Source organism: Chamaea fasciata, unplaced genomic scaffold, assembly GCF_029207755.1.
Source record: "Chamaea fasciata isolate MVZ Bird 193981 ecotype frontalis unplaced genomic scaffold, bChaFas1.0.hap1 SCAF_7, whole genome shotgun sequence".
Taxonomy (NCBI): domain Eukaryota; kingdom Metazoa; phylum Chordata; class Aves; order Passeriformes; family Sylviidae; genus Chamaea; species Chamaea fasciata.
This window is the reverse complement of record NW_027094092.1, coordinates 27,123,790-27,150,327: the sequence shown is the minus strand read 5'-3', so window position 1 is coordinate 27,150,327 and position 26,538 is coordinate 27,123,790. Positions and strand designations below refer to the sequence as shown.

At 48.1% G+C, this 26,538-nt stretch overlaps 1 protein-coding gene across 1 annotated transcript in view; it reads left to right on the top strand.

Annotated features, from left to right (window-relative positions):
* Positions 1-26,391, top strand: part of PAPLN (papilin, proteoglycan like sulfated glycoprotein) — a 50,416-nt gene extending 24,025 nt beyond the window's left edge. Inside the window, exons 8-28 of the mRNA XM_066188146.1 lie at positions 242-322; positions 1,303-1,475; positions 2,023-2,146; positions 3,242-3,368; positions 4,036-4,101; positions 6,129-6,336; positions 8,004-8,180; positions 9,471-9,627; positions 10,264-10,350; positions 10,878-11,166; positions 11,289-11,406; positions 12,079-12,208; positions 13,418-14,069; positions 14,856-14,993; positions 16,407-16,531; positions 17,290-17,428; positions 19,384-19,521; positions 20,161-20,288; positions 20,844-20,952; positions 22,232-22,407; positions 22,926-26,391. Coding sequence (XP_066044243.1) covers positions 242-322; positions 1,303-1,475; positions 2,023-2,146; positions 3,242-3,368; positions 4,036-4,101; positions 6,129-6,336; positions 8,004-8,180; positions 9,471-9,627; positions 10,264-10,350; positions 10,878-11,166; positions 11,289-11,406; positions 12,079-12,208; positions 13,418-14,069; positions 14,856-14,993; positions 16,407-16,531; positions 17,290-17,428; positions 19,384-19,521; positions 20,161-20,288; positions 20,844-20,952; positions 22,232-22,407; positions 22,926-23,101 — 3,518 coding nt within the window. The 3' untranslated portion in view covers positions 23,102-26,391. The remainder of the gene's footprint in view (positions 1-241; positions 323-1,302; positions 1,476-2,022; positions 2,147-3,241; positions 3,369-4,035; positions 4,102-6,128; positions 6,337-8,003; positions 8,181-9,470; positions 9,628-10,263; positions 10,351-10,877; positions 11,167-11,288; positions 11,407-12,078; positions 12,209-13,417; positions 14,070-14,855; positions 14,994-16,406; positions 16,532-17,289; positions 17,429-19,383; positions 19,522-20,160; positions 20,289-20,843; positions 20,953-22,231; positions 22,408-22,925) is intronic.
* Positions 26,392-26,538: the final 147 nt, after the last annotated feature.

Here is a 26,538-nt window from a genome sequence, read left to right as displayed (position 1 = left end):
GTAGAAAATGGACTTTTCAGAGGTGTCATTGAAATTTTTTATATGTGGACTGATCTGTGGATAATGTAGGGTGAGGTTATTCAGCATGCAGTTAAAATGATGATGAAAATGCTTCATGTCACCATCAAAAACTCATCCAGTTATTCAGGCACAAATGAAACCATGAGCATCTTCGACACAGAAGAGTGGCTGTATGGCACCCACAGTCAGATATTGAATAATCCCCCTTTTTTTTTTTCAGGTTACAATCAAATCTTTATTATCCCTGTGGGAGCCACAAGCATCCAAATTAAGGAGGTTAAGCCCAGCAGGAACTTCCTAGGTATGATTGATGTCAGAATCTGTGTATCTGTCCATTTGGATTCAAGCCATTATGCTAAAATCTGGTTTTAAGGTCTGGGTTTACATTGAGGGCTTGATATGGCAGAATGAAAAACTGAATATCAGGATCTGAATATTGAGTATCCTTGAAATGTGAGTGATGCACAACTCTGGGCTTCACATTTAGTTCATTTTCTCCCCTGTGGAGATCTCGCTGTTGGGTGGGGAATAAAAATACCCAAACCACATTGAGACTTCCTGCCTGTAACTTACAGGGAACCTAGCTGATCTAGCCAAATTTGGCTATGAGTTCTGTTTGGTGAATGTAAACCCTACCTACTCCTGCCATCTAGAAGTTTGGGGTGGGCTTCTTTTCTCCATAGATTTCTTTGGGGCATTTGTACAACCTCAAACTCTGGTCATTCTGCAGAGGGGGAAGAGGAGGGAGAAAAGGCCATGCCTGGTTTTCTGGGCAGGGCTGAGGAAATTCCAGTGAAGAAAGCAAATACCCTTCTGCTTCTGAATGTTCCATCATTCAGTGCTTAGGACAAATCTGTCTGATTATGTTTTCCTTTGTAGAAAACTGGATTCAGCACACATCTTGTTTTCTGAATTGAGTATCTGATGAACCAGATAGTTGTGTAAAGGCAGTAGAGTGTGAATCCCACTTTTTAATGACAAGCAGGACAGAGGCTGACCTCGGCTGTGCTCCAGCAACTAAAAGTGGGGAATGCAGAGGCAGGGAAAGAATATGCTGGAGGCATTTGACTGTGCAGCAGGAAAGTGCTTGATCTGCAGCAAAGCTGGCAAGAACCACTGTTTGAATGTGAAGCAGCTTCTGCTAAAAAAGCCATACGGGAAGGGCAGCATTGATGGGGGATGATGGTCACTCTCATTTGCTTGTGACATTGTATTGAGTGGAAACAGGACCAACCTGGTAGAGTTCTTATGATTCCTTCTCTGGCATGTGGGTTTGTCCAGCTGTCAAGAACGTGCGAGGGGAGTATTACCTGAATGGGCACTGGACCATTGACTTCAGCCGGGCGCTGCAGGTGGCCAGCACGGTGCTGCACTATGACCGAGGCTCCGAGGGTGATGTGGCCCCAGAGCTCCTTCACGCCCGGGGTCCCACCACAGAACCCCTGGTCATTGAGGTGAGAGGCTGTGCCTTCCCCTGCTGACACTCTGCTCTTGCTTTGCACGGTGGGAGTACACTGGGAAAAACTGGAGACCTGATGGGGCCCCCAGGAATCTCACAAGGCTGTGGGCCTTCAAGCCAAACCACAGAAATAGCACTTATTGCTGCTCTGGTTCTATTGCCCAGAAATGAGCAGTGCAAGGCTCATGTTGGTTTCCTGCCTGTTCCTTTGGGCACTGACTTTCAGGGAGGCAAGAGTCAGCACCAAATGGTGTTAGGGCAGGCTCCAGGACACTGCTTGTTATCCTGTGCTGTAGGGCAGGAAATGTACTTGCTGTGACAGGAGCAGCTGGATTTTCTAAAGCCGAGAGGGATTAATGTACCCCTCTCTGAAAAATAATGCTCTCCAGAATACGATGGAAGGCAAGGAGAAAGTCCAGTGCAGAGAATTAGTGCTTCTTGAACGGGAAGGGTGCAATTTAGCTTGAACCCTCAGACATGGTGGGGAAAGGCTGTGAAGACGAAAAGTGTAATTTCCCTGATTTCCTCCCATGCTTTTGCAGCTCATCAGCCAGGAGCCAAACACGGGGGTACAGTATGAGTATTACCTGCCCCGACAAGCACAGACCTCGGGTTACAGCTGGAGCTACAGTTCCTGGAGAGAGTGCAGCTCTGAATGTGGAGGAGGTAAGGGGAGAGGACCTGATCCGTGAGGCTAGTGTGGGGTTTATGTCTATAGCTACACCCTGCAGGCAGTGTGACAGTGTGCTGCCCTCTGCAGCAGCTTCCCAGCAGTCTCCTGCTGGAAGGCAGCACAGGGATCTGCAGGGTGTTGCTAAGGTTTTGTCAAGGGAGGGTCAAGCATGAAGTCACAACAGGATTGTTCCCCATGCCTTGTTCTTATTTTCCATTCCCTAGTCCTCAGGCTTACTACTAGGACCTGTTAAGAATCTTCGAAGATAGCCTTTGTTTTGATTTGCTTCAGGTCTTCATAGTCTTTTCAACCACTTGAGAGGTCCTCTCCAGAGAGACCTGGCCTACATTAGTGAATCACAACCTTCTCCTCTGCCACAGCCTGAAAGATTCCCTCTCTTCAAGAGGACTGTCAGATCCTGGAGTGTAACATCATATTCAGTCTACAGATTCCTCCATAAGCAACATTATGGATTTTAAGCTTAAAAGAAAAACCAAAAAACTTCAATCAAACAAACAAACAAACCCCTCTCCAGCTGATTAGTATATAGAGTTCTTATCAGCCTCTTCTGGGCTTCCATGGTAATGGCCATTTTGGCAGCTTTTGCCATACTGTGACTGTAGATGCTGAAATTGTCTTTGCCTGGGCACTCATACTCTGTAGGAAGCATGAAGAGTTCCAAGTTTTATTCCCATATCCAGTCCTCACAAGGCTGACCTTTTAAGTCTAACAGGAGACTCCCAGTTCTGCTGTACACTGCACACATCTTGCAGGGCTCCTTCATGAGCAGCTTACGGGTAGGACACTCCCCTTGTGAGTCTCGATCCTTAATATAACAGGAAAATTCCCCTCAGCTACACAGAGCTGTACTGTCTCCCTTGCTCTTCCAGTAGACTCCTATACTGTGGGAAGGCATCATTTGTCCATATAGTGAGAGACAGAGACCTGTACCTGTCTCTTTTCCAGAATGGCTGGGGCAGGCGTGGATTCTGCATGACTTTAGAAACTTGTCTTCCCAACCCCAGTGCACTGCTAACCTAGTCCTGGGTAGCTTGTGTTGATCAGATACTCTCTTGCTTGTCCCCTAGGTTTCCAAACCCGCTTGGTGTTTTGTACCATAGACAATGAAATTTATCCAGACTATATGTGCAGGAATAAACCACAACCAGACAACAACCGGACGTGTGGTCATCAGCCTTGTCCCCAGACAAAACGGTACGATTGCTTTCCTTCTTCTGGGGTCTGACTTCTTCTTCCTGAGGTTCTTTTGGAACCAATGAAAAAATGACGCTCTCACTTCTGCCCTCCAGCACGGTTCTCTCCAAGGAGGTGCTTCACTTCTAAGAAAAAGCCAAAGTCAAAAGACTGTGACGATAACACAGTGATGAGTGATGAGCATTTCTGTGTGCGCAAGGGCTTAATACATCCTGTGTTCATTTTATAGACCAATTAAATTTGCCTTCCAAAATAGGATTATGGAAGACAGTTGTCTAGCCCTTGTAGGAGATATGAAACAGATTCTCTGGTTTTTCTTCTCTTGAGGTGGAGCCTACAGAGTAGAAGGTCTGAGTTGCTGACCTTTTATGTCATTTCTGCATTACCAGTGTCTGTTCTCTTAGAAAGGGATGAATCCTGGAGTATTTTCATTCTCCAGCATTTTCAAACATCTTCACCCAGCAATTTCCACCTTGCTCCCTACAGCTGGCCTCACTTGGCTCTTACTGGGCAGAGTAACATGAGCATTACCTGTGTATCTGTGTACCAGTGGAGGCCACTGAGAGCACTGGTATGTGTAGGAGGGCACCTGGGAGCATTTCTGAATACATGTCAGCCTGTAGCTACTTGTTTTAAGTTCTTTAAAACCTTTGTTCTGTATATCAAGGACTTCTTACATCTACCTGCCGCAAGCCTGGAGTCACAGCGGCGCACGGAGCTCTCAGATGAAGAGGTAACAAGGATAAGGAAGCTACAGAAAGCTCAGGAAGGCAGCTGCTCTCTTCTGCTCTCCACCTAGTTGTCCACTGAAGTGTGTGGGGGCTTTCCCTTTTGGCACTGGTGGTAGAAGTGGGTGTTGCTTTGCTTTTGATGCTTGCCAGTGAAAATGGTGGTGGTGGGTGCTGGCTGGCAGCTTTGCTTAGGTGGCTGCACGTGCCTCTGGTAACTTGATTCTTAGGGGACTGAGAAGGGGATGATTTCTTCATTGCTTCTGGCTGCTTATTCTCATGTTTTCTCTGGAATCAGGGTAAAGAAGTTCCGGAAGATTTTTGTTTTTTTAAAAATTTACTTATCAAGATAAATCAAAAGACATAAATAAAAAGAGAGAATGATCGTTTGGGCAATTTTAACACCAGCCAGCATGGCATACAGAAAGACTTAGAGTTTCTTAAAAGCTCTTCTTCTTTGGCATGGGCCCTACACCAGGCAGAAAAGAGCCTGTAAGGATGTGACAGATACAATAATGTACACTGAGACAGGAGAAGTTAAAAGTATCAAGAGCAGAACAGTTGTCCCCCAGCAAGCTGCTAATACCTTAGGACTGGCAATTTTTGCCCTCTGATGAGGGTCCCAGACTTATGGTTGACCTTGTCTTAAGCAGGAAATGAAACAAGTGTCAGAGAAGTCTTGACTCGGAATTGAAGGAAGCTGTAGGTGATCCCATCTGGTTGATACAGCCTTTCCAAAATTGTGCATTTGCTTTACAGGAGGCAGAATACAGTAGTTGGGGGGGAGGAGTTTTTCCCATTGGAGCTTTTGAAAAAACTTGACGAATAATTTGTTATAAGCCCTGCAACTGCACCATTGTAAATTACTTCTACTGAATGTATTTGTTCCCTTTCCAAAGGAAACATTTTATAGTGGAGGCCATTCAGTTTTGGGTTGACATGTGCAACTTTAGCACTAAAGAAGGGTGTGTTAAGGAGCTGACCATGGCAGTGTCTACTGTGGAATCCTGTTAGGATGTGAATGTGAATTGACTGGCTGAAACTCAGTTAAGGGGGGGCAAGGGCCAAGCTAGGGGAGTAGCTGGAATATTGGGGGAGAAAATATGAACTGCTTTCACTCCCTGGCTGCGCCTTACCTGGCTGCAAGGGGGCATAGCAGCTGGCAAGCAGATCACCATGATGCTCCCCCTCCACAACCAGTGCCTTTGGACTGCACTGCATGCTGGATTTGGGGATCAAACACCATATTGTCCCTGAAGCCAGGTCATGCAAGCTGTGCTTCCAGCCAGCCAGCTAGCTCTGAGGAGCTGGAGTGGCCATGGGCAGAGATTTTAGTATCTAGGCAGATTGTTTTGTGGACATTCCCCTTGTTAGCAAGGGTGTATCATTTCGGCAGCAGCTTCAGCAGCCAAAGACATGAAAAAAATCTATTTACATTTTTGTGGGCATTTTGTATGTGTGCTGCAGTTAGAGAATTTTACTGATGGGAGGAATAAACCAGCTTTCTACTGGCTGTCAGTGAAAAGTTAAGCACTTCTGAGAGTGTCTGGCGTGGTTTGTGGACAGAGCAAGGACTTGACTTGGTTTTACTGTTTCTGATAATGTCTGGAGTGCAACGTGTGGATTAGGCTGTTGTGGTAGCTTTTCTTTTAGCTGATCTGGATTGTTTTCTTTAAGCTTTTTCTTTCCTTTTTCTTTTTGTTTTTGTTGTTCTATTCCAGGCATGACATTTTTGCAGACATCAGGAGACCAAAAACCATGGAGAGAGATCTTCCACTTCTGGGAGAGCTCTGCATTTCCAGAGGAACAAGTGTTTTATAGCTGGAGATATGTCTCTGGAGTAGGACTAATGCTCTGCATTGCCAATTAAGCTGGGCACGCTTGGTCCAATGGGAACTTGCCTCTGATTCTGTTTTGCAAAGGGACATCATCCCTGTTTGATTTCTACAGGGATGTGGCACTGACTCCTCTCTGCCTCCAGGCAGTTTGGCTGGGCTTACTCTTCTTTTGTGCTTGATTCTGTGACCTGCAGGTGGAAAACGGGAGAGTGGGGTTCCTGCTCAGCCACCTGCGGCGGAGGCACGCAGACTCGCTCCGTGTACTGCGTGGTGTTTGACGGGCAGAGCTCGCAGGGGGTGGTGGAGGACGCCGAGTGCATGGCCTTCGCGCAGCAGCCGCGCCGCAGCCAGCCCTGCAACGTCCGGCAGTGTGCCGCCTGGAGCACGGGGCCCTGGTCCGAGGTCAGTGCCCCCGGCACATTACAGCCTCCTGGCATATGCTGGAGGAGGACCTGCCAAAGCCTAGGCAGGAGCCAGGCTCCTATTCTGGGACTACAAAAAGTGTGTGTCCCTGGATTGGTGGTGTGCAGAGGTGTAGAACTTGTCCCTGCAGCCCTCCAGTGCCCTCCTATGAACACATCCCTGTTCCTCAAAACTGTGCATGCCCCTGCACCTCTGCTCTCCTCATCGCAGGTTCTCTCTTCTCTAGTCTGCAAATTCTTTCTCCAGTTCTGTGTTTTAATCAGATGCCGGCCGCACACCTGGCACTGGCTTGGTTTCTGAGCCAGGCCTGGTGAAGTGTGCAGTAGCACACCCTCCTCTGTGAAACAGGAGCTCATTACTTCTGCCTGTGCTGGTTGTTTCCATGTATTTTGCTGCCTTGCATCACCAGCCCAGGACAGCAATACTCTTGAAACACTGGTGACCTGCTGTTTGCGGTGTGTCTGCACAGGGCTTCTCCAAACACAGTCACGTGGTGCATTTTTGATGCTTGTGTGTATGTACATCTGCAGGAGTGGAAACAGCTCAAACTGTGCGCGCTCAGTTCAGCCAGACAGGCTTTTAGAAGGCATCTTACATTCCAAGGGCTTAGAAAATAAAGGGAATGTCTACTCAGTCCCTAAAGTACGAGTGACTTTTCCTCTATTAGAAGTACACGCCTGCTTGCAACATTTGATTTGCAATCTTGTGGTTGTACTTAGCCTGCCTGAGTTGTGCAACAGCACAAAATGCAACTCTGAGGCACGCTCACCTAGACTGGAAAGTCCTTCCACCCCCTCTCTCCCCCCAGCTTGTGAGATGTGAGATGTGACTTTGGGGTTGTGGAGTAAGGAGCGCCATTTGGGGAAGGCACCAAGGGTCATGTTCTTACCAACTGATGCCGGAGTGATTCATCCTGGGATTCTCAGAAGCAACTGTGTTTTGTGGACTCTCAGAGTTAAAAGGTTACTTTGGTAAATGAATGGCTGAAACTCAGCTGGGAAGCTCATGTGAAGTGATTCAGACTCTCCCCAAGTAAATGCTCTCTGTAAGACACCTTGGTAACTCATGTAAAAGTAGGTTGGATTCCAGGAAACACCACTGCGAGTTTAAGAGGGCATTGAAGTTGTCATAAACTGGTTACTAATATAGAAGTTGTCACAGCTCCATGCTGCAAAAATAGAGCACAAGGTCTTCAAGCAAAAGACATGAGCAATATAAGAACCTAACCTTTTACCTTCCCTAAATTTTTTTACCTTGCATTAGTTTTACTCAGCTGTAAATAACAGAAGTTTCCAGATATTTTCTACCATGTTTTGTTCTCATTGTATTCTGCAATGTTGATAGTTTTCTGAATTCATCCTCCCCATCTCCTCTGGGGAGAGATCAAGAGTAATTATATGAACAGACCAAAATCCTGGCCAGTGAGCTCCAGACCTCTCAGACCCTATCCCATGCTCCCATGCCTTATTGTCTCTACAGCATAAACAGCTACTCTGCTAATTCCCACCCCAGAAAATTATTTTAATGATAGCTGGTTGTTTCAGGCAGTCTCAAAATGGTGCTCTGCTCTAATGATAGGGAGCCCAGCCTGGAACTGCAAGAGGAAACCAGGTGCTGCTTTGTAATTGTTGGGCCCCTTTCTGCAGTGCTCAACTAGCTGTGGGGAAGGAGTGCAGACCCGGACTGTCACCTGCAGGACACAGCAGGGCTCTCAGGCTCAGGACTTTGCCTGTCTAATGGAGCCAAAGCCATCGGCCACCCAGCCCTGCCTTAAGGAGAACTGCATCCAGGAGATCGGCTGGCACGTTGGAGACTGGGGTCTGGTGAGCACCTCACTGTCATGGCTCGGAAATTACTGATTGTACTGCTGTGCTCCTCACAAACAAGCTTTGATACGTGCAGTCTGCACATTGGTTGAGGCTGGGAGCAAGGAGTGCTTCATTACCAGCCCCTTGGCTCACAGTTGTGCTGTAACTGGCACTAGTAATGCTCCAGTTAATCTGATGCTTGCTTTGTGTGCAGCTGCTACAAAAATAAATCCTTCTGAGGGGAGATTATCATTTCAGTGGCAGTGGCAAAATGCAGCCAATAAACTGAAACAATCCACTCTTGCTGCTTATTCCCAATTCTTTGCTCCATTGCTGCGATCAGCAGAACAGCTCTCTGGCCAAGTGTGGCTTAGGGCTCTAAGCTTCAGGACTGGTCATTGCACTTGGTGATATGCTTTAAAGCACATTTTTGTAATTATTCAGATAAACTGTGCTTCAGATGGATTAATCCTGTCTTTGTGGTAGAAGCCAGACTGTCTTCAACCTGGGAAAAGTGTCCAGGGGTAGAGATATGGGTAGATCCAATGAATCATGTGACTTCCAAACACACTTTTTCACTTCTGTGCTAGCCAGACCAGCATGTTCTGAGCTAAAACATGTTACATCTGCTTCTTCATGAGTCGTGGGTCAAATTTTAGTTACAGCTAAAGAAGTTTCATGTCTTAATCTGATCATTCTCCTGACTTTCTGATATCAGAAGATCTCCTATCTGCCTCTCTGAATTAGAGAGAAATACTTTCCTAATGTTTGTGGAGTTTGTCATGAGCCATGTGGGTTGCACAGACACCTCGGGTTATCCCCTCCTCTGAGCCACTGCTCCCTCTCATCCGTTGCTTCCAGTGAGGCAAACTCCAGTTAGCTGCTTACAAGAAAGACACTCATTTGCTTTCCAGCTGTAATTTGTTGTTCTTGAATGCAAACTGACCCACTCACAACTGGTGGATCCCCAGAGAATTGAGGTGCCTTTATGCCTTCAGGCTTAAATGATTCTCTCCAGCTCCCTGACACACCACTGTGGGTAACAGCAGCCCATCTGGATGTTACAGGCTGAGCGTGGCACAGAGCCTAATGCTTCAGGGCTGAGTGGAACATCTGGTAAAATGGTTTAAAGTATGGTTTTCTAATTGTTCAGTTGATTCCAGCTGAAATATAGTTTGCTTTGTCTTGGTGGAGGAAGCTGTGCTCAGCCTGCAGCTAATCATGCAGCTGTTCCCCACTTCTGATCTGTGGGGTTTCTGCATCCAGCCTCTGCTGCCTGCTCACTGCCTTGTCTCTGTGCCCAAGTGTTCCAAGAGCTGCGGTTCAGGCATCTGGACACGCCAGGTCATCTGTGCTGACAGCGACTCCAAACTCTACAGTGCTGAGACGTGCCAAGCCATCCAGCCACAGAAACCAGCCACCCTGGGTAGCTGCAACACACAGCCCTGCTACCTGCCACAGCGTGAGTGGTATTGCTGCACACCCAGCTTTTCCCAACATGCTCTTGCTTAGGAGTAGAAATTCCCAGCTCTGCACCAGCTTATGTTCTCAGCTTTTTGCCTGCCTGTCTCCATCCTGTGAGTTTGCCAAGGTTCTGTGCACAAAGCATCTTCAGAGTCCCAGTACTCCTGCTGTTTGAAATGTGTGCAACAGGCTCGGGAACAACATTGCTGTTGTGTCCATTTTGAATCCGGTATTCTATGATGGCTCATCCCGTGTGTGCTGCAGACTGATTCCAGCTCTCTCAGTCCAGAAGGACGGTAACTTGGGCAGGCTCAGTAGCTAAAAATTATAGCCAACCCTCATGCCTCTGTGGACTGGCTCTAAAGGAGTCACAGCTCTTCAGAACATTTTGCTTCTTGTCTGTGTCTGTTCTCTATGTCAGAGCTGCAATGCTGACTTTTGTCCGCCTACCTGTTGTAGGTCACTTGTCCTGACAATCCAATCAAATCCAATTGCTGCTCAGCAGCTGTTCCACAAGAGGAACAGGAACATTTTCATCAGCTTTTGTTTCCTGCTGACTGCTGGATGTATTTGCAGTTATTGGAGCATGGGGCTGGACTAACTGCACCCATTTTGTGTATGTGTCTCTTTGCAGAGGTCCCCAGTATGCAGGACACTATGGGGTACGATGTCACTCGCCAGTCCTTGCTGACACGTTACAACCCAAACAGCCCTGCCCCAGGTTTGGAAGAATTTTTTTAATTTGAGGTTTGATGATGGGGTACTTGGAATAGGGTGTGGGAGGGAGAGGGATCGTTCTTTTCTTCATTTCTCTTATTTCTTTCATGGGCTCCTAGAAACTCAGGGAAGCAGGGACAAAATGCAGGTTCTTTTACACCAACAGTGACCAGTATTTGACTCTCTCTGTGCAGAAGACTCTGTACAGTATATGGATCCCAGGTTCTGTCAGCATGATTTAACTGCTGGCTGGAAGAAATGATGCCCAAAGCAGATCACAGGAACAAGAAGGGGTGATGTGAAGGGACCACAGCAATGGGACAGGTGGTTTCTCACCAGACAGCAGGAAGAATGGTCAAGGCAATGAGCAAAGTACCTCAGTCAGATTGGGAAGGGTGGGCCAGAAGACACCCCTAGGGGTGATACAGAAAATCAGGTAGGTAGCCTTGGACAGGTGAAAGAGAGCAGAGAGGAGGAAAGCTGACCAGCTTTTCAGGTTCACCTGTGTACTTTAAGGAGTTCTCTCCCCAGATTCTGATGATGGAAGGATGCTCCCTGGGAACACCATGATGCACAGTACCTCAGGGAATCAGCACACTCCATCCACCAAAGACCACGGCATGAACTTGTTTCCTGTCCGCTGGGAGCCGCAGTCCCGCTCGGCGGGCTCCCACCGGCTCAGCTTCTCTCAGGAGCCCCCTGCAGGGAGAGGCTCCCAGGACTGCCGCCAGAGCCCGCACGGCTGCTGCCCAGATGGGCACACTCCGGCATCGGGCCCTCTGGGGAGAGGCTGCCCTTCCAGCACCTGCCACCAAAACAGGTACCTGGAAGTGGATAGGCCTGAGCAGGGAGGTATTGCCTCTCCTGGAGGCTTCCTGAATCTTGTATCCCGTGCCTGTTGACCGGGCAGGTCAGGTATTACTGCAGCCCTTCTGTCTGTAGGTATGGCTGCTGCCCTGACGGAGTATCGGCTGCCCAGGGTCCAAACAACATTGGATGCCCACAATATTACCATGCGCTTCAAACGAGACAAGATCATCCCACTGCAACCACTCCAGCAGTAAGTACAAAAGCTCTTGGCATTTTAGGAGTTGATTAGATACGAAGATTGAGATTTGACTCTGCTGACTCACACTGTGGATTCTGTTGGGCTTCATCTCTGGCAGTAATGCTGGAGGAACCAATAATCCAGGCATGGCATCAAGCCTTTTGGCCCACCCTGCTCCTGTCTAGTCTGGAGCATCTACCTGCAATCCTCCACAAGCAGGGTACACACCAGGTGGGGGGGGGAGATGTCTGAGAAGCAGGCAGCCATCCTATGTAGAGCTGATTGAATAATCCTGAGTAATCAAACTTCTGTTGATCAGAAAATTGCTATCCAGTCTCTAGGGAAGAAAAAGGGGAAAAACATGGCTTCTACTAATTGGTTTTGTTTGTCAACTCTGCAGATTAATTCAAGGCAGGGAGGTGATCCCTCCCATAGGTTGGGGTGCTTGCTGGTGGCAGCAGTAAGAACTGACCTGCTGCTGGGCAGCTTAGGTGTGCCTTGCAGAGAAGTGCAGCCCTGGCTCCATGGCTGACAGCCAAGATTCCCAACCCTTCCCAAGACAAAAGCCTCTAGGAGGCAAACAAGCAAACAGTGGTGCCTCTAACAGCTGGCACACGGTGCCTTGAGTGTGCTGCTGTCCTCCTGTGTGAGGATGACTCTTGGCTTTCCATTCCTGTCTCCAAGGCAAGCCAAGCCTTGTCCCAGCAGCACCCCTCGGGCGAGTGCCGCGGCTCCGTGTACGGCTGCTGCTTTGACAACGTCGCCTCAGCCTTGGGCCCTCAAGGGGAAGGATGTCTCAATAGGCCCAACTACCGTAAGTGACGCTTTGGCTTATTGGCTTAGAAACACAAAAAGAGTCCAGTAGTACATAGAAGTTTTTTGTGTAGAGGCTCTGCTCTCTGTAAAATGTAGTAAATAATCTCTCTGAAGAGAATTTCTACCTGGTGGTTGGGGCAGCAGAAGCTTGGAGGGAGTGTAGAAAAGCAGCCCGAGGATTCAGCTCTGCCAGCTGCCACAGAAATTCTCGATAGCTGGACAGAAGTGTGTTTGTGGGATCTCTGTCAGCCTGTAGGACTACTCAGGAGTTGTAGAAGACACTCTGATGCAGCCTGGAGTGCTCCAAATGAATGACCCAGGTTTAGGAGGAGTAGGGATCTCCTGAGGAATCAGGATGGTGCTTGGCCTTCAGACAGCCTGTGGACAGGGGAAGAATGAGAACTACATGGGAAAGGAGGGGTTGCTCAGGGTTGTATGGATGCCCTCAGCCAGCAAAGTTCAATCCAGTGCTTGCTGTGCTATGAGGAGGATATGAGGGCTGCTGGGCCAAAGCATCTCTGCTCCTTTAGTGCCCAGCTGTACCCTCTGCAGGCACATTGCTGCTGCAGGGCCTTGCCCTCCCACTGCAGCACAGAGATTGCTTGGTGGCTGTTGCTGTGGTGCAGCCTTGGGGAAGGGTAAAGCTCTCTGGATCCTCTCAGCTGAGCTACAGGTTGACAAAGCACCTTGCAGCTGGAGCCCTGCATCCAGTGTTTGTCAGCATGTGGCTGTGATACCCAAGGCTCTGGGTTTGTAGACACCTTGGGCCGTGCTCCTCTCTATATCAGTGTGCAGGGGTATTCTGTGATGCACAAGTCTTCTTCACAGCTGGGTCTAAGCTGCTTGCTTTGTGGGCTGGAAATGTGCCAGTGGCAGCCATGTGTCCCTTGCAGGAGAGGAAGCCCCAGAGCCTGCTTTGCAGTTGCATAATTCTCCAGGCAAGGATGTAAAGCATCTGTCTAGTATCTAGATTCAGAAATGTCTGAGGATGGTTCTTCTATCAGAGGCAAAACTGAGGCAAAAAGAAACATGCGAGCAGTTTCTCAGTTTCAAAGCACAGCTGGGTAGGACACACAGGTGTCCTGCTTTCCCACCTGCCCTCTGCCCACAGGGCCATCAGATAAATCATCTAGGTGGCGGCTTGAAGCCCCTGGACCTTTGTTCTTTGTGACCCTCACATCTCCCTCTGTTCCACTCTTTTTGATAGCATACCCTGTCATGTGCCTGCTGCCCAGTGCCCACGGCCCCTGCACCAACTGGACCACTCGCTGGTACTTTGTGGGAGTTGTTGGCAAGTGCAACCGGTTTTGGTATGGCGGCTGTCACGGCAATAAAAACAGCTTTGCCTCAGAGGAGGAGTGCATGAGAGTGTGCCACAGCTCTGTGGGGCTCAGTCATCTGGAGCTCCAGACTCCTCCTGGCACAGGAGCCCTGCAACACCAGCAGACTGGCTCCAATTCTCACACGGGACATGCTCAGGGTCAGCAGCAATCACCCACAAGACAGACTGCAAGTCACAGCCAAGAAAGAAGAACCTATGGGGCTTCACTCCCCACGCAAGACAGCCACAGGCAGGGCAGCTGGAGGAGGGATGTGCTGCCAGAGGGCTTGCCAAGGACCGGTGTACTGGAGAGCCAGCGCTGGGACACCCAGCGAAGCAGACTGGACAGCCTGGGCCAGCTGCGCTCCTGGGAAACAACCATGCCTGGGCCCTTGGACAGGCAGAGCAGCAGTGGCCAGCAGGGGCTGCCCCGGGAAGGGAAGCACTGGCATGAAGGTTTCGGGGCAGATGTTTCCACGACAGAAGGATTTGGGCACCAGGAGTCTGCAGATTTGTTCCCAGCACAGGCTCTGCACAGGTGATGATTTCCACCCACCCCTCCCCCCTGTTCTGCCAGCTCATTGTGAAGCATCAGTGCAGCTTTCTCTGGAGTGAAAATGTTGCCCCAGCTGGGACCAGCTAACTGGGAATACCATGTGATGGATTAGCTACACATGTGGCCCCTTGGTAAATCAAGTCACCGTTATTCAGGCCCTGGCATTACCTGCTGTCTCTTTCCTCACACACTCCCTGGTCTCTGGCAGCACTGAAGTATGATGTGTAAAAAGACTGCAGAATCCTGGAGTCTCTGACTGGGAAGCCTTCCTACACTGTAAATGAGAATCCATAGGTGTTTTTCTTGTTCTGACCAACAAATTTAGCTGACTCTCTGACTTCAGAGCCTTTATCTCAGCACTGCATGGAGCAGCAGTGGGTTGTTCTAGGGAAGACTTTTAAGATGCAGACTTTGGGTCAAGATCCAGACAGTGTTACCCTGAAAATCAGGAGTGTAGAGGTAGATCATGTCTCCACTGGACCTGTGTCTGTCTGCCGAGCGGAACCTTGTTCCTTCAGAAGAGAGGGGTTACAGGGCTTTCTTCCAGGAGATATTGTAGCATTCAGCCTGTCCAGAGCAGTCTTTGCTCTATAGGGGAGGGCTCCCCATGTTGCCCAGTGCATCTGCTCAAAGCTGAATGGGCAGCTGGTCTTCGCACCCTAAGCTGGTCTTGCTTTGCCTTGTGGTTGTAACTCATCAGAGTCACATGAGAGGACACAGAGGTGAGGAGGGCAGCAGAAGTGCCAATGGAATCACTTTCTCTTCCAGAACAATCCTGGAGGAAGCCAGGCCCTCTCTTGTGACAGCAGTTGTGGGACAAAACATCCAGCTGGTCTGCAAGACAGGCGTGTCCCCACTCTCCAGAGTGGAGTGGATGAAGAACAGCCGACCGGTCTCCTCTGACAGGTGAGCTCAGCTCCCCTCCCTGTAGAGCAGATGGGCTCCTTGCTGGGCAGAGTGCCAAACATGCAGTCCAAAAGAGGCTGTCATGGTTTCACCCCAGCTGGCAACTCAGCCCCACAGAGCTGCTCACTCACCCCTGGTGGGATGGGAGAGAGAATCAGAAGGGTGAAACTGAGAAAATCCATGGACTGAGATAAAGGCAGTTTAAAAGACAAAACAAAAGCCGTGGGTGCAAGCAAAGCTAAACAAGGAATTCATTCATCACTTCCCACAGGCAGGCAGGTGTTCAGCTGTATCCAGAAGAGCAGGGCCCCATCACACATAACAGTGACTTGGAAGGACAAACACCATCACTCCAAACTCCCCCCCACTCCTCCTCCTTTCCCCAGCTTTACAAGCTGAGCATGATGCCATATGTTATAGAATATCCCTGTGGTCTGTCAGGGTCAGCTATCCCAGCTGTGTCCCCTCCCATCTTCTTGTGCACCCGCAGCCCACTGGCAGGTGGGGTGAGAAGCAGAAAAAGCCCAGACTTCGTGTAAACACCTCTCAGCAGTAGTGAAAACATCAACACTCTTTTCAACACAAATCCAAAACACAGCCACATACCAGCTACTGTGAAGAAAATTAACACTATACCAGCCACAACCAGCTCTTTTTTTTTTTCTTTTTTTTTTTTTTCTTTTTTTTTTTAAGAAATAAAAGCCCTGTATTCAACTAAGGGCATGAACTGTCCACCTGCTCTGTGCATAGCAGAAACAGGTACAATCTGCACCAGGTGTTGGCTAGAGTTATGGGGCAGAGCAAGTGTTGTCCCATAACACTGGTGGAAAGCACTGTTGGAAGCTGACGTGGGTAGTGATGTAGAAAAGTGTTACTTCTCTTGGGTTCGTCTTGGGGCTGCACTAAGCCCGTAGTTGAGGGTGAAACTTGCAGCCTAATAACCCAGAGTTCCTCTGGCTAGAAATCTCTGGCACGATTTTTTTTAAAACTACTTTTAAACCTGTTTTTCCTGGGAAGTCTGTTTCCAGCAAGAATCTGGAGCCAGTCAGTCCCTTTGTGTTACGAAAATCAGAGTTAAGAAAAGCCCAGTTATGCTTTTCTGTTTGCAGTTGACTGCTGGGACTCAAGCTCCCCCCTGCAAGAGCTGTTTGCCTCCTTATGGGAGAGGGTTACTGAAAGCAGTTCCCTGTTTTCCATCTCAGTTTTTGCTCTCTGTTCCTGACCTCCTTTCTGCTGCAGTTATTCCCCCTGGCTGTGACCCGTCTGTGGTCAGCAGGGTTTTGTTTTATTTCTGAGCCAGGGAGGGCACTAGATGGGGATGGTTTGCGTGACACCAGCCGCAGGGCCGCTGTGCGCTGGAGGGTTGCTGTGGCGGCCAGGCAGAGGCAGCGCTCCCCGCACCCTGTGTTGCAGGCACACCTACCAGTCCGACAGCTCCCTGGTGATCAGCCACGTCCAGCCCCAGGACGCGGGCACCTACACGTGCCGCACTTCCGACGGGAGGACGGAGAGCCGACAGATTCAGCTGCAGATCACAGGTGAATTATCTCCTGCTCAGGACCGGAGAGGTAACTCACGGCTCCTCATTAATAAGGACCACAGGCTCAGTAAAGCCAGCTGCAGGAGCGAACTCGCTCTGCTGCCAAGAGGGAGTGGAGGCAGAAAGGCCTCTTTTGGTGTTACCTCATGATAAAGCCTTAGCCCTAAAATACTTTCTCCCCTGCAGTGCCTGCCCATAAGTGGAGTTGTGGCTTGCTTGTAACCCTCCCAGTTTCTAGCACAGCAAGCATGTCTTCCTCCCTGAGAGCCACCAGCTGCCTCCTGATCCAAAAAAACTGCTGGTGCATTTATGTTTTGTGTTTTGCCCAAACAGGTCCTGCTGGGTAACAAAAAATTCCCTGTTCTGTAAAACATGCCTTATTTTAAAAACAAAAACAAAACAAATAAAAGACTAGTCTCAAAAGATGGGCCAAAAAGGCACCCTGTAGCCTTCAATCTCTGAAGTGTGCTTTGTCACAGCAGTGGCACATGGGGCAGAAGGCACTGTGGCCTAAGGGATGTTGCAACATGTTCACAGACAGAGGAGAAAAAAGGAGTCTAAAATTGCTTGCCTGCAGGTCTGTGACTCTCATTAGTAGACAGCGCAGGTTTACTGCACTAGTCAGCCAGAAAGCAGATGGCTGAAGGGCTCTTTGGCTCCAGTTCAGCAAGCTCTCCCAAGCTCACAGAAGCCCTACGCAAGAGGTCACAGTAAGAAGTGTCCTTTTATTCACACATGGTATTTTGTTTTGAATAGAGTACCAGAGCACTGTTCTGGCAGAGGGTGAGAGAGGTCGGGTCCTTCACACGGCAGATCAGCAGCACCGAGGGTTATCCAGAGGCAGGCAGCTTGTGCAGGCAGCTGGCTCCTCTGTGCGTCAGCAGCTCGCATACAGGTAGGTTCACCTGCAGCAACAGTTTGGCCGCCGTGCCCAGCTGATGAGCCATATGGCCTCTCTTCATGTAGAAAAGCCAAAGATTGGAAAGGTCCTGGCTCAGCTGTTCCAGGGCACGGTTGGGGAGCAAGCAGAACTGAACTGCTGACAGTGGGAATGGGAGAAGATCCCAGTTGCAAGCTGTCTTCTCTCCTCCCCGAGGGTCTCTTGAAAGAAGCATACTCTGAGCAGAGATGCACAGGGAAGCTGGCAGCAAAGGACTTGGGTTCAAACAAAAGAAGTCTCGAGGCAGCATCCTTAGCTGTTCATGTTAGTGCAGGCAGAAAGAGAAACCTGTTCTGAAAAAAGGCAAAGCAAATAGGAGCTGCTTAACTAGCACAAAATAGACGTATGTAAATTGAAAAAAAAACTTCAGTTCTTTAGCCTCCACTAATTAATTTTAAATATTTTGTGAACAAACCAGTTTGACCCAGAACTGTCTCCTCATTGTAGTGATTTGAAAGCAAAACAAATGAGAGGCTCCAAGTCAGAGATACAATTTAATAGGAAGAAAGGAAAGAAAGCGAAATAAAATAGATGCAATAATGCAAAAGACCACTGACAGAGTCAGAATACAACCTGAGCAGGGTGATGGAAGTAGTCCAGATGAGGTGGTCTTCCTGAAGCAGTGATCCTGTAGAAACGTCTGGTAGCTCTGGTCCTCTGGGAATCCAGTGGGTATGGGCCCCCTGTACTGTCCCAAACCCCAGATTATATCCAGGTAAAAATGCTTGGTTCCTCCCCCTGGGCAGAGCATCTCACAATGGGATGATGAGTCATGCAGTGGGTCCTTGATGGCCCATTAAACAGAGACAAATCCCGGAGGGAGTTATCTATGAGTCATGGGCAAGGCATCTGATGGGCCATTAGCAGAAGATAATGGCCCAGAGGGAGGGGGTCTGGGGAAACACTGCCCCACCTGGATTCAACAGTCCATGAAGATGGTGATAGAATACTTTGTGCACATCCCATACTACAACCTAGGACACTCATGTACTGGCATATTTTGTAGCTTCTTGCATGGTTTTTATTGCTTCTAGGCCCCACAGAAATAAAGGGGGACAAATTATTTTAAATGCAGCATGTTGAGATTCTAGATTAAATAGGGTCATGATCTGATCTCTCTTTTTCTTTGAGTTTACAACCTAAAACCCAGCCAATTTGCTGAACTCTGCAGCAATCTCCTTAGCTGCTTCTGCCTAAAAGCAGTAATAAGTGATTCATTGAATTAAGAACATTGAATTAAGGCTCTTTGATTTTATTTTTTGAGATCAAGAATTCAGGTCATAGAATGGGGGTAGGGTAGATGACGTTTTATTTAACTGTGGGAACATAATGGTTTTGCTCGCTTTTAAGACAGTGTTTAGCTGTAGTTATAAGAGATCAAAGAACATGAGGAGATGAGTGTTGCGAGGAGGTGACCTCAACTTTTCTGGGGCATGAAGTGGATGACCAGCTCCTGGACCTTGTGTGCAGTCAGGTGATAGCAATAGGCTCTTCACACCCTAAAAAAGCTCATTTTTGTGTGCCGGATAAGAACCTAAGGGGAAGCTTGCTCGGTGCCGTGTTTAGGACTTTGTACTGTTTGCCATGTGTTCACATTGTTAATGCTTTCTCAGCTGTTATCCAGAGGGTTGCTATAAGAACCAGAGTTGCTGTCTGTAAGTTAAGCTGGCTGATGACTGCAGCACCAACCTCTGCTGAACTGGAGCAGGATTTTATAGACGCTGCTCTTTTCTGAATGTTGGGAGTGAATGTTGGTAATGGCAAGCATCAGAGCTCTCATGGGAGTAGAGAGGCCTCTGTTTGCCATTGGAGAAAAAAATAAGGCCTGTGATTGATAAAGCCTTGTGTTGAAGATCAAATGCTGAGCAAGGAAGTTTCTACATCTTTTGCTGTGCTTGTGAACTTTGCAGGTTGAAAATGGATAAGAGCGAGCCCACGGTAGTGGAGGCCAATGTTGGGGAGAGAGTCAGACTGCCCTGCACAGTGGAAGCATCACCAGCTCTCACCATTGAGTGGCAGAAAGATGGGAAGCCCCTCTCCTCTCCCAGGTGAGCTCCCAGGCAGCTCCAACCGTTCATGAGAGGAGCCTCCTCCTTGCCTTTCCTTCCCTGTCTCCTCTCTGTGAGAACAGAGCTGTTGGCCATGCAGCAGGGGCCTGTCTGGCTTTACGCTGTCCCACTTCCTCCATCAGGGCCAGGCCGTACTGCTGGCCTGTCCTGTCCTCCCTCCCTCACAGATGGAAGTTTGAATGTTGAACCCTTGAGGGAACAGCTGTGACACAGAGTCTACAAGTGAGCCAGGGCTTAAATTTATTCAGCTACAAGGTTAGCAGAAAAAGAACACATGGCTAGCAAATTTGCCAAAAACCAGCTGGTCAGTCAGCAAGGTCTCTCAGCAGAGAGATCAGGGCATCTGCAGTGAACTTCCACAGCTACTGGTGCTGCTCTCCCATCTCCCTGCTCTCAGAAATCTGCTCTAGCAGCAAGTTTTTCCAGAGTCTTAGAGCATCAGTGCTGGGATTTGAGGACTAAGGGTTGGTTGTATTACAACCCCTGCAGCATTTGAGCTGCTAAACCTTTGCTCAGCAGCACTACAGAGTTGTGCACGAGGCTTAGGTTCATCTCTGCTGGCTGGAGTCCCATCCTGGCCCACGCACAGGCTGAGGGACACTCTGGTTTGTTCCCCAGGCACAGGCAGCAGTCGGACGGGGCCCTGGTGATCAGCCGGCTCGCCCCTGAAGACATTGGCTTCTTCACCTGCATCGCCTCCAATGGACGTGACCGTGACCAGCGCCAGGTCCTGCTCCGACCCCTAGGTACTGGGGGGGTGGAAGCACACACGGCTCCTGTGCACAGGGAAGGCTGTCCAGGGCCAGCGTGGGTTCCTTTGCTGGCCGTGCCTGTTTGCTTCACACCTAGAGTTTAGCAGGCATCTAGAGGGCAAGGGGACAATGTTTTACCCAGTAGTCATCTGCATGTGTCCAGTGTATCATGGTGCTCCTGGCAGTTGGAAAAGGGATTGATAGCACAGTAAGAGTGACTCTCAGAGCCTTGTTTCTGGGACTCTGGTGTGGAATAAGAGCAAAGGAAACTAAGGAGAGGGTTCTTCTGTGCATGTGACATGCATGTGTCCAGCTGCAGGAAAAAGCTTTTTGAGACCTCTGTTACTTGTCCTTTCTTGGGCCAAAGTCCTAGGAAATCCACATTCCCCATGGCAGCAATGGCACTGCCTCAAACGTGCTGTTTCAAGGCCCAGGGGCCTGTAGCTCATCATGGGATGTGGTTGGACTTTTCCCATGAGGGAAAGCTCCCACTCCCAGGGGGATTGTGGCATTGTCTCCTTGCTAGTGATGATTTCCCTTCTGGTCTAGGAGAGCTGAGGATCACTGGTCTTCTGCCAATCATCACAGTACCTGAGGGAGGGACTGCTCAGCTTCATTGTACAGTGACTGGCAACAATGTGAATATAAGGTGGTCAAGGTGAGCAAAAATGAGATGGAACTTCTCTTTCCTTCTCTTCCCAAACCTCATCATTTACCCTCCAAATACTAATGCAGGGTGCCTGCCAGGTATGGCAGAGACCAGTTATCAGCCCCACCTAGTATCACCCACCCTTTCTTAAAACAACTTGGATGTTACCCAAAAATCCTGGGCAAGATCCCTGTGGGTTGTGGGGGTCATCAAGTTCATGTTCCCGTCAAAGAAGGAGGAAATCAGATTTCATGGAGTTCAGAAGGGCACTGCGCTGGAAAACTAGTGACATGAAAATAACAAGAACTAAAATGAGTATTCAGAGGAAAAGCTTTAGCTGCTTTTTAAAAAAAACCCTCTTCCTAATTGTGACAGACAGTCTAGGCCCTCTTCCCCCAGCTTCCTGTTGCAACAGTTCTCTCCATTTACTGACAAGTGGGAACAAAGGAGATTTAGAAACTTTTTAAGGTGAAAAGCTGTGTCCTCTTATCTTGATAGTTTACCAGGAAACTCTGAATTTGTGCAAGTGTGTAGTGAGGATTGTTTTTCCTGTTTGAAAATAATGAGTTCTGCTTTGGAGCCTTCTTACAAACTGTCCAGAGAAATGGACTGGTAAGTGTTGAAATTCTAAGGGTTAGGACTGAAGTGGGCCATCACACAGAGCTTTTCTTCCATGCAGAAGTTTGATATTTGAGCTAACAAAATGATGCATGTTTCAGAGTTGGAATGAAACCCTTTTCAGTGAAACAGATTTCATTTTGTTGGTAACTAGGAGTTCATAATTCAGGCAGTTTTCCTGCTGGGCACAGATCATTCCAGGAGGAACTGAACAGACACAATCTTGCTGGTTTTTTTAAACAAACTTTGAAAGGGAGAGGAAAGAGGGCGCATTGTTCACTACCCCATATGGTCATCAAGCAGTATGTGCTGCCATCAATGCCAGCCAAACAAGTACTGCCAGACCACAACCTGGAGAGAGGGAAAGGCACACTGGGTTTTCTCTTAGCTCCTCAAACCTCAAGAATGTGTGCTAGCGGAAAGGGCAATGTCTTTGCACAGAGCACACAGACACAGCTACCTCCCACGCAGACACTGGGCAGCGGATATGACTCGCTCAGGCTCCTATTACCACCCAACTGTAGGGCCAGGTTGTGCAAAAGATTTCTTCCTTCCTGCTGAACTTGTAAAAATTCACTCCTTTCACAGAACATCGTCTTTCAAAGAGCATAGGGAGCCTCTTTTAGCACCCATGGTTGGCAATAGTGAAATATTTTATTTTACACCGCAGGAGCGGAGTTCCCATGCGGGGGGATGGCCACCACATCCACCTGTCCCAGGACGGAAGCCTGACTATAAGCAATGTCCAAGAGGCTGACGAGGGATCCTACACATGCAGCGCCTACAGCAGCAGCAGCTCTGTCAGTGCCAGCTCAGAGGTGAAGATGCTGAGGAGCCGGCCTAGCAGTGAGTACAGTCCAGCCTTCCTGCTTCTCCCGGCCCCTGGCCGCTATCGCACCCATCGTGTGCGCCAGTCCAACTCCAGCCTCCGCCTTTGGGGAGCAGCAGGAGCCTCTGGGTCATGCTGCCTCAGGAGCCCTGCTTTCCATGCAGAGAAAAGCAGGATGCTGGAAACACCTCCTGACCAGGGCACTCGGAGCACAGTTAACTGCCTGAGGCCAAAATGCCATAGTTGGTTGGCCAAATAGTTGGTTGCATGATTTGTAATTAGACTTTGGACACCATCCAGCTATCTTTACATAGAGGGTAGGTAGAGTAATCTCTCCTCTCCCTGGAAACTGCATTTTCCTCCTGTATCTCACCAGAGGTATCTGTTTCATCTTGAAACTCATCATCTCCTCCTTGATGTTGGACTAAATTTAGAACTGGTGGGGTGGAGGAAGCAGGAACGTGCTGTGTCTTTTGGGAGGGAACAGCAATCTGAGGATAAATTTACAGCTGGTTCACCCTTTGCTTGGCTGCAGCTACCGTGAGTCACGTTGTGGACCTGAGCAGAGAGTGTGTGGACCAGCCCCACCTTGCCAACTGTGACCTGATCCTGCAGGCCCAGCTCTGTGGTAACGAGTACTATTCCAGCTTCTGCTGTGCCAGCTGCGCTCGCCACCGCCCCCAGGGCAGCTCCACGCACCCACGCGGGTGACAACACTGGAGGTTTCAACTCTCTTACTGTATGGGACAGTTCTAGGAACTCTGCCCTGCTGGAAAGCTCAAGAGGGTGAATTGAACAGCGTGTAGTGGGTGTAAATGCTCAAAGGTGGGAGATCCACCACCCTCAGGTTTATTGTAAACTCCTTTTCCCCTGTATGCCTTGCTGTACCTAATCCATCTCTTAAGGGTAGTTGTTGTCATTCACAGAAACCAGATGATAGTAGGGATGTAAGAATGATGTGACTAGGGAAGGCAGATGACCAGCATGAAAGAGGGAGAGAGCAATTCTTCATACAAGCAAGAGAGAAGTGCTCTTAAAAACATAATCTCTGAAGTGTTTGAAGATGGGCCTGAACCATTCCAATCGAAGCACTAATGAGCCATGAACATTTGTTCCTCCAACGAGTATTGCTGAACAAGTGCTCCTGGGGAGCACTTTCCATCTAAATGCAAAGGACTCTGGCCATGGGAAACAGCTTGATGCATATAAAATTAGTGTTCAGGTCCCAGGAGATTACTGGCTCTTGGGATGCAGCTGTAATTTCATGTTACTGTAACTGTTTTATTCCAGCAGACCTTAGACAAATTTCTAGTAGGGTCAGTTTGGTTTCTACTTGGCTGCAATCAGCTTTGGAGTGAAATGCAGAAGCAATGCTTCACAGAAAGCTTAAGACAGAATAGAAAACTACTTTTAGCCCTTCCTGAAGACTAGGGGTAATTTACATGAATATACCAACACCGTTACCTGTTCTGAGATGCTCCAGTTTAACCACCACTCATTCTAGGAAGGCTCAGCAGGTAATTTTTTTTTCCCCTGAGCCAGAACTGTGCTGTTCTGATGATGTGCTGAGTTTGGGCAGGGGTTAATAATAAACACATAGAAATATGTGTGTAGGGGCATTTCACTTGCCAGAATAAACCTCCCAAGGATCTGCTCTAGTCTCAGTTAAATCCAGGAAAGCCTGGCTCTGCACGGGGCCTGGGCGAATGGCTGCTGCTACAGGCTAACAAGTTAGGACTTCCAGATGCAGACCAGCTGTAGCTGAAAAGCATCCTTCATTTCAAGACCAACATGGAGTGGCAGCAAGCATGTATCTGGGGCTCTGAAAATCTCAGGCATTAGGGGTGGGGAGGTGAGAATATATCATGATTGTATCATGTCAAGGGCCAGGAAAGGCCCTTAGGTATCTTCAGTATCTCAAAATGGAATTACTTTTGAGCAAAAGGATTCTTTTACAGCCCCCACACTACTGTTCTACCCTAGCATCAGCCCTGACAGTCCCCTTCTTCCTCATTCTAGACTTGGATGGTTTGATCCTAATTATTAGCAACATTACTTATGTATTATTTGCATAGATGTAGTTATAAACTGGTGTGTAGATGTTGATATTTTGGTTGGGGGGATGGAGGATTGGGGTTTTTTACTTTGTCTTCTACTTGTGTTACTTTAAGGCTTTTAAGAAAGGCAGCTAATTTGGGACTGTGCTCACACCACTCTCTTCTTCTTCAGTCCTGACTCAGGACCCATGAGTGCAGCAGCAAAACATAGGTGTAAACTGCCAGGGTTGACAGCCTAGAGCTGGGTTTGTACTCTAAACCCAGTAAATCAGTTCACATGAACCTCAAAATAGGAATCACTGACCTAATGACTGCCCTTTCATCAGCACAGGTATGGTTCAGAACTGGACACACTGCTCTAGGATGTGAACAAACAGCAAAGTCTACAAGCAATCCAGTACAGGAGAGACAGGTGACAGTCACAGCTGTTTGGGGCTGGGTCCTTCTATGGTCTGATAGATTCTGTTTGCTAAGAAAGACAAAAATACTTATTTTGCATTTAAGACCCTTTAATTTGATTAGGGAAAATTTCCTCTGCTGGAATGCAGGACAGGCATTACACTATAAGGTTTGAAGTGGAAATCATTGCATATTTAAGAACAGTGAGATGGTCCTGAAAACATCCACTTATGTTTGTACATATTTTGCCACTTAACATCTCAGACCAGCACCTTTTTTCTGTGTGTGTGTGTATAGGATAATTTACCATTTTAGTATTTGATACAATTTTTGCCTTTTGAGACCAGAGACTCCGTAAACTGCGGTCATTTTGAAGCCCTCTCCGTTCCATGTGTGGTATCAAGGGGTAGTCAGGGTCTGCTCAGGAGCATGGTTAGAAGTGGACTGTGGCTGCATCAGACCCTTTTGTCCCAGAGTAAGTAGACAGTTCTATAAAATCCCTTTCTAAGATGTCAGAGGCTCTATTTTTAGAATATTTAAACATTCTGTGTAGTCAGCTGTCATTTAAACTCTATGGTTATATAAGATGGGGCCAGGAAGTGCTTTCTCCAGACTCCTGAGGGCTGTAACAGCCCCCTGCTGCTGATGGGCAGAACTTTAACACTGAAGTGCTTTGGCTAGTGGAGAGTTCATGCTGACCTCCTTTCAGCTGCACAACCATGGCAGTAGGGGAGGGATTGACAGGCACGAAGCTCCCTGCTGTAAGTCCGCTCATCAAGTTAACTAAAGGATCTCGACATTTCTTCTTGACAAGATCAGTTTCTCCCTCTCTGTAGCACCACTTAATCACCTACTCAAAGTTTACTTTTCTATGTGAGAATCAAGATGTTAGTTTTCTTCCCTAAACAATGGGTTGTAGGAAGTGCTTATCTCCATGGCAGGAGAAGGGTGTAGCCATACTGGGCTATTTTCAGCTTGATCTTGGGGCCCTTACTGTGAAAGATACATAACTAACTGCTTTTTTTTCCTACTATAAATGTCTATAAGTACTTGTTTGATTTTGAAAGCTGAAAAAAGCATTGACACCAACTTGAATCCCACAGGGAGTGTTTGCATTACTATTCATACCATACTGAACACAGGTAAGAATCTGTAGTGTCAAAAGTTGTAGTTTTCTAGACTGTCACTGTAAGACTCACTGTACTTGCCTGGAAATGGAAATTGCTGGCAAGCTCAAATCCGAGGGCCAACAAAGGGAGCATTTCTTCCCCTCCTTGTTATGGAGTCTGATTTTTTTCCTTGTGTCTAAATGGACGTGGTGCCCATAAGAATGCAGTAAGAACCAGTCACACTAACAGGGTAGGTATCAGCTCACTGGAAGAACAGAAAAGAGGTGAAAATGTATCATCATCATCTCATATAGCTCTTTTAAATGATAGGGGAAAGAAAGAGCTTTTGTTTTTGCCATTACTGAATGTTACTGTCCTCATCCTTGTCTCTTTGTAAATATTCAGTGATAGAAAATACAGCCATGCAAACCCAGAATCTGATGTTTTCACTAAAGGCTTCTATTTTAGAACTTTAAGTGTTTATGCATCACAAGAATATTTAAAACTGAATTTCAAAAGTTCAGTGCACCCTAACAGGTTGTAGAAAATGAGAGGTGTTAAGATATTATTCTTAAGCTGCTAG